This window comes from Chlorocebus sabaeus, chromosome 12 (genome assembly GCF_047675955.1).
Source record: "Chlorocebus sabaeus isolate Y175 chromosome 12, mChlSab1.0.hap1, whole genome shotgun sequence".
NCBI lineage: Eukaryota > Metazoa > Chordata > Mammalia > Primates > Cercopithecidae > Chlorocebus > Chlorocebus sabaeus.
The window spans coordinates 12,155,210-12,167,228 of record NC_132915.1 but is presented as its reverse complement, the minus strand read 5'-3'; the positions used below and the strand labels follow the sequence as shown (position 1 = coordinate 12,167,228).

At 34.8% G+C, this 12,019-nt stretch overlaps 1 protein-coding gene across 5 annotated transcripts in view; it reads right to left on the bottom strand.

Annotated features, from left to right (window-relative positions):
- Nucleotides 1-12,019, bottom strand: part of AGTPBP1 (ATP/GTP binding carboxypeptidase 1) — a 199,268-nt gene that overhangs the window by 35,865 nt on the left and 151,384 nt on the right. For all 5 annotated transcript variants that reach the window (XM_007969631.3, XM_007969633.3, XM_073021463.1 and 2 more), the window contains 3 exons: nt 11,480-11,611; nt 4,584-4,760; nt 1,036-1,196 (listed from right to left, as the gene is read on the bottom strand). In XM_007969631.3, the coding sequence (XP_007967822.2) occupies nt 1,036-1,196; nt 4,584-4,760; nt 11,480-11,611 (470 nt within the window). The remainder of the gene's footprint in view (nt 1-1,035; nt 1,197-4,583; nt 4,761-11,479; nt 11,612-12,019) is intronic.

Here is a 12,019-nt window from a genome sequence, read left to right as displayed (position 1 = left end):
GAAAGGAGGCTTAAGTATCAGTGAGAATTGACAATCATCATATTCATTTCTATTCTTGTTTAGGAGGTACTTTGAAGGGTAGGGAATGCAGGTGATTATTTGTCTAAATTATCACATTTATGAAGAATTGAGTTCCAAGTAACGTTTGTCACACCTAAAACTACTATGCTGACATAACAGTGCAGAGCAATAAATTAACAAATTTGATGACAAGTTAATACCTAACAACAAAAATCATGAAGGTTCTATAAAATGAGACTATTCTTACCCATATACACAAAACTATAAAATGCTAATCTCTGGCATTATGATTAAGAATTATGATATGAAATTATCTGAGCCTATAAACTTATCAAATTTGTATATACTAAATTTTAGGAGAAAAAGACTACCTATTTAGAAGTATATTTGGCAGACGCTGTTAAATTTTCAAAGGAATGCTAAATTAGCTGTTTCTACTATATATAACTAGAAGGATACTGGACAGCCATCTGATGTGTGTAGACATCAACAAAATCTTCTGAAATATTCCTGACTCTAAGCCCTCTTTCTCCTTTTTTTTTTTTTTTTGAGATAGAGTCTCCCTCTATTGCCCAGGCTAGAGTGCAGTGGTGAAATCTCGGCTCACTGCAACCTCCACCTCCCAGGTTCAAGTGATTCTCCTGACTCAGCCTCCCAAGTAGTGCTGAGATTACAGGCGTGAGCCACTGCACTCAGCTGTCTAAGCCCTCTTAACTTAGATATTAGCTAAGTACAATATTTCTCACATTGTTCATTTTAGGGTTAAAAGTAAACCAGCACAACCACTAAAAATATTTGAAATACATTTTTATTAAAATCTCATCCAAATATCAACATTAAAAGAATCAGCAGTATAATAATTTGGAATGAATATTAGATGTATTAACTTAATTATATTAATTCTAAACATGTTCTCGCCTGTCAAAATTTCCATGCCTTTTCTATGCTAAGCTATTTTAATGACGTCTAATAACATACTACAATATAATAAAAGAATAAACAATTTTGTCCTACCTAGTTACTTTGCAGCTTGATTCAATTAAATCATTTTCAAAGTCAAGCAGGCTGGAAGGCAGATTATACTCCAGTGGAGAGGTCAGTCTTTTCAAACGTAAAAGACCAACACAAAATTTTGCTCCCATCTCTTCCAGTTCTCGGGTACCAATCTGTAAACCCTTGAAATAAAGAATATTATGCATATAATTACAAAGTTTGCTATCTTCTGGATACATCTCAATGAAATTATATAAAAGGAATTTATATTAATAAAATTAAAAGGCTGGTACTTTGTATGGAAGTAGGACTCAATACGTTTAACATCTTAACAGTACAAGATTATTCTAAGTCACAAATGAAACTGTCCTAAAAGACAATTTCTAAAACGTCTATTCTCTTTCACTATGATGCAAACTATTTTCACCATCACACTAGGGGGAAAAATACAGTAACACTATGTTACTTGTAGAATTCATGTGAGAAACTATATTTTAACAAGAGCTTGTTAGTATTTCTTGTAATCCACTACTTTGTATGCTAATGTTGAAATATTATAGTATTAAAATCAAGGCTCCAATATGTATACTTGAAGTACTTTATAGATGCTTTTGTATGATAAGAGAAATTGATCAGTAAAAAGCAAATAAAGGTAACTGTCAAAAAAAAAAGAATCAAATCTAAGCCAATGAAGTAGTGGTAAAATAAATTCCTATGATTCATGTCAATTCAGAATGCTCATTTCAAATTTTGCCTACTAAAGCAAAAAGAGTATTTTATCTTAACCTCCCTATCTTTTTTAAAAAATGGTTTCCCAATAAGTAACATAAGGTTTACCAAAAGTTAAATGTTATCATATAAAACCATAAAAATGGCCTGCAAATTAATATACTCATCATTTTTTTCAGATATAAATAAATCCCTAAAAAAGGCAAAATTCTTGCACCTATAAAAGTTGTAGGTGTAGATGACAGCTGATATCAATTAGAGAGAAAGTATTTTAAAACAGCTTTTCAGTGACCAGACTAAGTGTGTTCCTATGGCACACAGTAACTGAAGAGAATGAACTGTAACAACTGTTACTTACTCTACATGAAGCACATGACTTTACAGTAATTTTTTAACTTTTCAACTTTTTGGTTTAACTAGTTTGGCCAACTCCCAAATATTCTAGGAAATAAGACCTAACTGACTTCGTTAGAACATTCATTTGACCTTTTGATTTGTAACTTTTAGAAAGGTTATACGTGTTTCTGAATTAGTTCATAGACAATAAAAATAAAGAATACTTACATCCTAAAACTCAGTAAGATAAAAATATTGTTGAGGGTGAAAAAGACTGTTACCTAAAATATTATGAGACTCACATACTTATCAGCTAACAAGTTTAAGAGATGTTAAGTGTGTGTGGAGAGGTTGGGAATGTATGGGAGCTCTGTGTACTTTCCACTCAATTTTGCTGTGAACCTAAAATTGCTCTAAAAAATAAAGTCTATTAACTTTTCTAAAAGTATATGTTATGATCAAAATCTTGCATTTTAGACATTAAAGGAAAGCCCTGGCTTAGTAAGACACTTCTCTCAGGAAGAGTTTTAAATCAATGTATACATTATTTACTAAACAATATCAAAGAAAAATGAGTATTAGGTATCCATTTTGTTTGTAAAAGTTTATATATTTATACATTAAAAACAAAAATGACTTGAAAAAATGATTTCACATTTTACATTTCAAAATATATCTTAGCTTTCTAAAAATCTGTGTTTTTAAAATGACCAAATTTATCAAAATAGAAATCAAAAAGCATTTTTAAATTCAATGAAAGTCTATCAGTAGAATCCAAATAGAGTGACAAAGCACTACTATTGTATACTATGGATGATTTCAGGGGTATCCAAGTCAGGTGTCCTGACAGCTTCTTTCTCCACTGCCCAGAAGCTTGTTTCAGAGACAGTGATGCTTTAAGTCACCTTCTGAGCCCAACTGCATAAGTCAACTCTTTAAGAATTAACAGTGTTTCCATAAATCATATAGCCCAAGGTTTTTCCCTAGAAATCACCTATATTCTTATAAAAAGTGATTCTCAAGTTTCTTCCCCATCCCACACACTTACTGAGTGAGACCCTTAACAACAATTGTCCACTGAAGCAATGATCAGGTGCAGGGGCTGCAAGCTGGAGTGGTACTAAAGCTACATTTTCTCTCTCACCACCACCATGCCCTTGGTAAAACTACACTGACTAGAAGTCACTGTTTTTACAATATTCAGGGAGATCTCATATTACACTTTGGAAGATCACATTGTGATCAACCTAAAATTCAGGGAAGAGTCACTGAACAGAAAGAACTGGAATTTCAGTAAGTTCTACTTTACTACTACTCTTCTTATTTAAGTTCTACTTTACTACAACTATACTTATTTAAGTTCTACTTTACTTAAACATCCCTTGCAAAATCAATGTAATTTTCTTCCAGTTTGTTACAGACTGAAAAAGTCATTATTTAAGCTCTCCTAAAATATTTCACATCAACCATAATATGTTTACATTTTAAATGCTAACCAGTTAGATGTTTCTTTTCAAACACGAAGTTATAACCACCTTTATGTGAGGTATATAAAAATCATTCTCAGATTCAGTACCCTCTTTCCCCATAACAAAAGAAATGAACAAAATGGAATGAGTGGAATAATTAGCATGACACCTGAAAATCTTTCTGGGCCAAGGCGAGACATAGAAATGCCCAGTTTTGCTCATTGCTTATCTAAAGTCCAACTCATTGCACATTAAGTCTTCAATCTCTAAAATTAATAAATCCAAAATCACCTAACATTTTACTAGTATTTAATTTCAAAAGTACAGTTTAAATTCTAATTATCTCCAGTAAAAGCCTATAGTACCACGAATGAGTAGTCTTAATGAAGAAAAACGTTTACTAATGGGATATGTATTTAAAAGTCACACATAAGGCCAAATGTGGTATCTCATGCCTGTAATCCTGGCACTTTGAGAGGCCAAGGTAGGAGGAGTGCTTGAGGCCAGGAGTTTGAGACCGGTTTGGGCAATATGGTGAGACCTGTCTCTATTTTTATTTTTCAAAATATAAACAAACAAACACATAAACAATAGCTACACATACAAAAACCTAAATATAACAAACCTGCTGCTTTTTAAATAAATATGATGTGTTTATTTTAAATGCATAAAAATATATTTACACCCAATAAATTAAAACAATAGAAAATTTTTAACGTACCACTTACACAGGTTAATATAAATTACTAATGAGTAAATATATACTCTAATATGCTCGCTTAAAAATTATGAACATAAACAGACTCAACCAAGAATTTAAGGATCCAAGCAAGCTATTTAGTTCAGAGAAGTAAAGAAATCAACAAAACAAAAAATAAAAACCTATTCTTAAGACTGTATGTGATTCCATTATTACAAATTACATGTAACTCAATAAAACAAACATCATTTAATATATACTTAAAAATCACAAGACATATATGAAAGGAAAGTCTTCAAATATCTTTCGTGGTTAGAAAACCTAAGATGTTTTACCTTGTATTTTCCCTGATCACAGCCACATAAAGTACTCTCCATGGTATAACTTCTTTGTACTCCTATTTCCCTCCAAACTACAACACGTGCTGTGGATTCTTTAGATTTTTCCACTACGAAGCTACAGCTGCTCATGCAAAATGCTGGGGCAATATGGCTCAGTATCTTAGGCAATGTCTGTTAAAAACAAGAATGATGATGATAAAATAAACCAAGAGGTAGTTTTTAATTTTAAATGTTTTTATTTTTAAGAAGTTTTTGATGAAAACACAGTAATCAGAGCAAAGCCATGTGGATGTTCTATTATATATCCCTTGCCATTCAAACAGCAAAACAATCCTCTTAACTAATTTCAAATTTTCTACTTTTCTAAACAAATACAGTATCCAGTTAGAAAACAATGGAAGAATCACATTCACAGTATAACCAGTAAGCAAAATAAAATCATTTGAGAAAACCATGTCTAAAAATATGAAAAAAATGTTTAAAATGTGAAATTTAGTCATAAAAGACTAATTGAGATGTTTAACACTGTAAATGCCAATCATCCCTAACTTAATTAATAAAGCTAAGACAATCACAATCAAAACTACTGTCAAAGTTTTCTGCAACTGAAATTATTCTCAATTTCATCTGAAAGCATAATATAGAAGTATACCCTGAGAAACTGTAGGGTCGGGGGGAAGGCTGTAACTAGAGAAATAATCCAACATATCAAACTAGCTTACAGACCTAAACTAAGTTAAATTGTGATACTGACACAGGAACAGATGCATCTCTAGAAAGAAAGAGAGTTCAGAATTAGAACCAAATGTATTAAACTTATTATTAGTAAAGAAAAGACTGATTATTCATTAAATACTGGCACTACTGGATAGCCATTAAGAAAAACAATCTAAAGTCACTCTTCATTAAATTAAGTTCTAGCTGGATTGAGAATATAAACTTAAAATTAATAAATATTTTTAAATGAAACGAAATAGTAAACATGGAACTGTACTTTTAAAACTTTAGAATGGGTCAGGCGTGGTGGCTCATGCCTGTAATCTCAGCACTTTGGGAGTCCAAGGCAAGTGGATCATGATGTTAGGAGTTCAAGACCAGTCTGGCCAACGTAGTGAAACTCTGTCTTTACTAAAAATACAAAAAATTAGCCAGGCGTGGCGGCAGGCACCTGTAATCCCAGTTACTTGGGCGGCTGAGGCAAGAGAATCACTCAAACCTGGGAGGCAAAGGTTGCGGTGAGCCGAGATCACACCATTGCACTCCAGTCCGGGCGAAGTGCAAGACTCCATCTCAAAAACAAACAAAAAAATGTTTAGAATGAAAAAAATCTTTCTAAGCCTCAAAACTCCAAAAAACAATTTATGAAATTAACAAATATAAAATTTTAAATTACTACACATCATAAACAAAAAATTAAAAAATATACTTGCAATATATAAAGAGGTTTTTGTTTTTGTTGTTTTTGGTTTTTTGTTTGTTTTTTTGAGATACAGTTTCACTCTTGTTGCCCATGCTGGAGTGCAATGGCACAGTCTCGGCTCACTTCATCCTCTGCCTCCCAGGTTCAAGCAATTCTCCTGCCTCAGCCTCCCAAGTAGCTAGGATTACAGGCATGCGCCACCACAACCGGCTAATTTTGCATTTTTAGTAGAGACGGGGTTTATCCATGTTGGTCAGGCTGGTCTCGAACTTCCGACCTCAGGTGATCTGCCCGTCTCGGCCTCCCAAAGTGCTGAGATTACAGGCATGAGCCACCACGCCTGGCCTAGAGAGTTCTTATTTAAAAAACAATAACAATTACATGACCTGAACAAAAGTAAGCAGAAAATATAAGAAAAGACTATTTTAAAAGACACAGATCATAATTGGCCAAAACATAGGAAAACTCAACCTTATTTATAATTATAGGTATGTTAGTTAACAATCAGGTATTATTTTCACCTGACAAAGATGATAGTACAATGTAATAAGGGTGTGGAAAAACAGTACTATCGTTCATGGTATTTGGTAGTATCAATTTGTACATTCTTTATGGAGGACAATTTAGCAATACTTATTAAATGACTATCAACAGAGACCGCTAAGTAAATAAATTTGGGTACAGTCTACAAAAATAACAAAAATGCACAATGGAAATCTTATCTGACTGTTTAAAAGACGGAGACAGATTCAGACATGATGATCTGGAAAGATGACCAATAAATATTATCATGGGAAAAAGTTACTATGTAGTGTTTAAAATACATTAAAAGACAAAAACTGCATACGCTACTTGCATATCTATATGGATGTGCTCAGAGGCAAGTCTCACAATATACATGGTAAAACTGCCTAGTGTTAAGAGAATGACTAGGAAAAGATAACTTTCACTCACTTCTTTATATAAATCTGGAGTGTTTCCCCATTTTTTATATAATTCTAATCACTTTATTTATTTAGGAGAGGGGAAGAAGAGAGAGGGCACCCAAAAAGAAAATGTGCTTTGAAGTTCTGCTAAGAGCTGCAGTAGGTTACCGAAAATGTTTTTTGGAAAATAACCTAGGGCGCTGGTTTAGGCATAACTGTAGGAAGAGAGGCACTGTGACAGAATGGAAAGCACACAGGACTTAAAGCAACACAGCTCATTTCAGTCCTAGGCACACCATATTTTGGCCAAGGCCTCAAGCATGTCAACTAACTCAGATGTCTTAGTGGACTTATTTGTGTAGAAGGAATGATGATCCCTACCTACATCACAGAGCATTGTGAGGCTGGCACAGAAAATTCATATGAAAGCTATAAGCACAACACTAAAAGCTGTAAGCACAATACAAATACGGTAATATAATTGTTACATGTTGGTCTATAGGTATAATTAATTCATCCATCCATTCAACAAACATTTACTTAATGCCTACTAAGAATCAGGGATACTCAGTCAACCAAATAAACAAAAGTCCTAATTTACATTGTTGTTAGTCATCTCATTCAGGAATGACGATCTACTATCCATAATATTTAGCAATATTAAAACATCCCTAAAAAGCTAATAGTTTTGTTGAAGCTAAATTACATGTTTCCATAGCATCATATGCTATGACGTTCACCTTACTGGAAGGATGCTATGATGTTCCCCTTATTGGAAGCAAATATATGATTTAACTTCAATTTAAAAATCCACTATGTTCCAAATTCCAAAATTTTTTTAATGTCAACATGATGCTCAAAGGAAATGCTCGTTGGAGCATTTTGGATTTCAGATTTTGGGATTAGGAATGCTCAAACTAGCAAGTATAATACAAATATTCCAAGAAACAAAAAAAATCTGAAATCTAAAACACTTCTAGTCCCAAGCATTTTAGATAAGGGATACTTAACCTACAATAATAAATATTTGTTTTGTAAACCTTTTATTTTAAGCTAATTTTAAACTTAGAGAAAAGGTGCAAAAACAGTAGAATTTTCATTTTTCTGTCACCCTTAACGTTAATATCTTGACTATAGTTCAGTATCAGAACCAAAAAATTAGAATTGATACAATACTATTGATAGACCTTATTCAAACTTCATCAGTTTTTCTAATGCTGCGTTTCAGGATCCTATCCAGAATCTCACATTGCATTTAGTTACTGTTCCTCTTTAGCCTCCTGCAGTCTGTAACAGTTCCTCAGTCTTATAACTTTAATAATCCTAACACTTTTGAAGAGTATTGATTAGTTATTTTTTCAAATGACACTCAATTTAGGCTGGGAGTGGCAGCTCACACCTGTAATCCCAGTACTTTGGGAGGCCAAGGCAGGCAGATCATTTAATGTCAGGAGTTCGAGACCAGCCTGGCCAACATGGTGAAACCCCGTATCTACTAAAAATACAAAAAAAAAATTAGCTAGGAGTGGTGGTGGGCACCTGTAATCCCAGCTACTCGGGAGGCTGAAGCAGGACAATCACTTGAACCCGGGAGACCGAGGCTGCAGTGAGCTGAGATCGTACCACGACACTCTGGCCTGGGTGACAGAGTGAGACTCCATCTCAAGAAAAAAAAGACACTCCATTTATATGTCATAATTTTTTGTATTTTCCCAAAAAACATAAACACTTGCACTAAAAGGACAAAGCAGTACTATGATCTATCATCAGAAACAGCACATAGCATTTATGTGTATTAGTCCATCCTTTCCCAACCCATCTGCAAAAAAAAAAAAGGGTTCCATGGTATGGTAGTTGCCATCAAAAATGTCTTAATCACCAGAATCTAGGAATGTTACTTTACATGGCAAAAGGGGCTGTCCATATGTGATTCAGTTAAGAATCTGAGATAGTAAGATTATCCTGGATTATCTTAGTGGTCCTTGCCATCACAAGGGCTCTCATAAGGGAAAGGGGAAGGCAGCAGCAGGAGAGGAGATGTAGCAATGGAAGCAGAGGTCAGATTTGATTCCTGGTTGAAAGGGACCATGACGCAAGGAACACAGACATGCTAGGGGTGTGGAGGAGAACAAGGAAACACTTCTACCACAGGGCCTCAAAAATTCATGTAGTTGATGACACTTTGATTTTAACCCAGTGAGCCCTGCATTTGACTTCTGATCTGCAGAACTGTAAGTCAATTTATTGTGCTGTGTTTGTGGTAGTTTCCTATAACAGCAATAGGAACTAACATGATTATAAAATTATGGGAAATACTCCACTTTCACACATGTGCACACACACCCACATACACACACGCCCCACAATGTAAGCTTCTTACGTTTCCTAAAGAAAAGAAACAAAGTTGGCTGTGTCTAATGCAATTACCTGATGTAACTAATTACACAACTACTGGTGAATCTTTTTCTCTTTTTTTTGAGAGAGTCTCACTCCCCCCCGGGCTGGAGTATAGTGGTGAGATCTCGGCTCACTGCAAGCTCCACCTCCTGGGTTAATGCCATTCTCCTGCCTTAGCCTCCCGAGTAGCTAGGGCTACAGGCGCCCGCCACTGCGCCCGGCTAATTTTTTGTATTTTTAGTAGAGACAGGGTTTCACCGTGGTCTTGATCTCCTGACCTCATGATCCGCCCGCCTCAGCCTCCCAAAATGCTGGGATTACAGGCGTAAGCCACTGCGCCTGGCCAATTTTATCTCTTACAATGGAAAAACTCTTTTGCATTTACCTTCCCACATGTCTGTCTGCCATTCATCCAACAACTCACCTAACAACAAATACTTATTGAGTACTTATTATGAATAAGGTATTGTGCTATATAGTGGCAATGCTGACAAAATGAGTAAATCAGACATATTTGCTAGGCATGTGGCGCTGACTGAGAAACCTATTAATCAAATAACAGAAAACCTTACCATTATAATTCTTAAGTGTTATGAAGGAGGCAGAATCCTATAGATGTCTGATCTGATTTCGTTTTGGGGACTAAGTGAGAATTCCCTGAGAAGTGAAGTATGATCCAAGCAAAAACGACTGGGTGAGGCAATGGTGGCAATGATGGTGCTGTTCCAGAGAGCAGCCTAGGGAAGGCTCTGTGCAAGTGCTCTTCATCCAGCTTTCTCCCATTCTCTGGGCCTCTCACTAGTCTCATTTTCTTACATTTTTTTTATCTGGGTCTCAACTAAATATTCCCCTTTTCTATATCACTGAGGTCTGCTAATCTACTTGGTTTCCTTTATTTAATGCAGTCTAACCTAATAAAACTCTATTTTCTGAAGGTCGTGTGGCAGAAATATTTGTTGACTGTTGACATGTTGGGCATTTTACATACATTCTTGGGCTCTCCCTCCACCTTTATCCTGGGCTTTGTCTCTCTCTTGAACTTAATTTCTGTATGCCTTCCTCTTTCATATATTCCTTTATTTTGGCAAGAATGTCGTCCAGCAGCTTCCAGAGAAAGGCTATTTGTGAGGTAAATTTTTGAGACTTTAGTGTCTGAGAACATCCTTTTTTATTTTCACACTTGCTGATGGTTAGAATGGGGTATGAAAATTACAGGTTGGAAATCTAGTTGAAAATGATGAAGGCTTTATTCCACAAAGTTTTGCTTCCAGTGTTGCTACTGTGAAATGTGATGCCATGCTTATATGTAATCCTTTGTAGAAGGATCTGAAAAATTTGCAGAAATTTTTTCCAAAAACACACCAAAAAATCAATAGCTTTCCTATGTACCATCAATGATCAATTGAGGGGAGGAAGATATGTGGGGAAAAAATCCATTCCCACCTGCAACAAAATTCATAAAGTATTTGGGAATAAATCTAACAAACATTTCACACCTTCGTGAAAAAATTGCATACTTTATCGAATATAAGACTTGACTAAATAGGCACATAGGCAATGGTCACACAGATAGCAATACTACATATTATTATAATAATTCTCTCCAACTTTAAATTCAAGGCAGCTCTAATGCAAATTCAAACAAAGTTTATCCCAAATGGATCCTAAAATTCAAAAGTACAGAGGAAAAAAGTCAAAGCAATTTTTAAAAGAATAAGAAAGGAAAATTTGCCCTACATGATATCAATATTAATTATAAGCCTATAGTAATGAAAGCAACATTGTATGCAAAGAATGAAACAAGAATGGCTATAATAATAGCCTCGCAATACACCCATATTTACAAAATAAGGTATGTAACAGATGGCGTCATCAAACCGACAGAGGAAGGAGGTACGAGCTAGTTCACGGTGCAAGCCAACTGGTATTCACAGAGAAAACAGAAATGGATCCCCACATCTCACACAAACATTAATTCCAAACAGACAAAAAATATAAACACAAAAAAACTTTTAAAAATGAAAAATCTGAAACAAAAATGGCAAAATGTCAGTATTTATTGAATTTGAGTAGTTCATATATGTTGTTTTCTGTACTTTCACAAATGCTTGAAATTCAAAAACTCATGACTCATTTGTAATAATTACCCTGTATCCCGTATCTTCCACAACATCACATGAAGTTGCATTATCATTGGTATGCCACACTGTCTCTTTGATGCTGCAACCATACATAAATACGTTCTTCTTTCGGGAATGGCCATGATAATCACAATAAACCTTGAAAATACATATTTTAAAAATTAAAAGGCTCCAAGTTCATATGTTGCCAAGTAAAGGTAGTTAAAATATCAAGCCAATAAACATGTAGGTCTGTGTCCCTTGGTCTTTTTTATTGTAAAAGAACCACCATTTAACAATTAGAACCAATGAAAGTAATAACACCTAGTTTGGGAAAGGATCTATAATTAATTCTAGAATTGCCAAATCCTTTAAAGGTCCTATGTCACCTTTGTGTTTACTATTCACGGTTTAAAAAACAATACATTCCATTATAGTTCCAATCTACAGTTGTGGTGATTGCTGCCCCAAATGGCTGTGAAAACATTTACCTAACTTGGCCTGGAGCAATGGCTCATGCCTGTAATCCCAGCACTTTGGGAGGCCAAGGCGGGCGGATCACTGGAG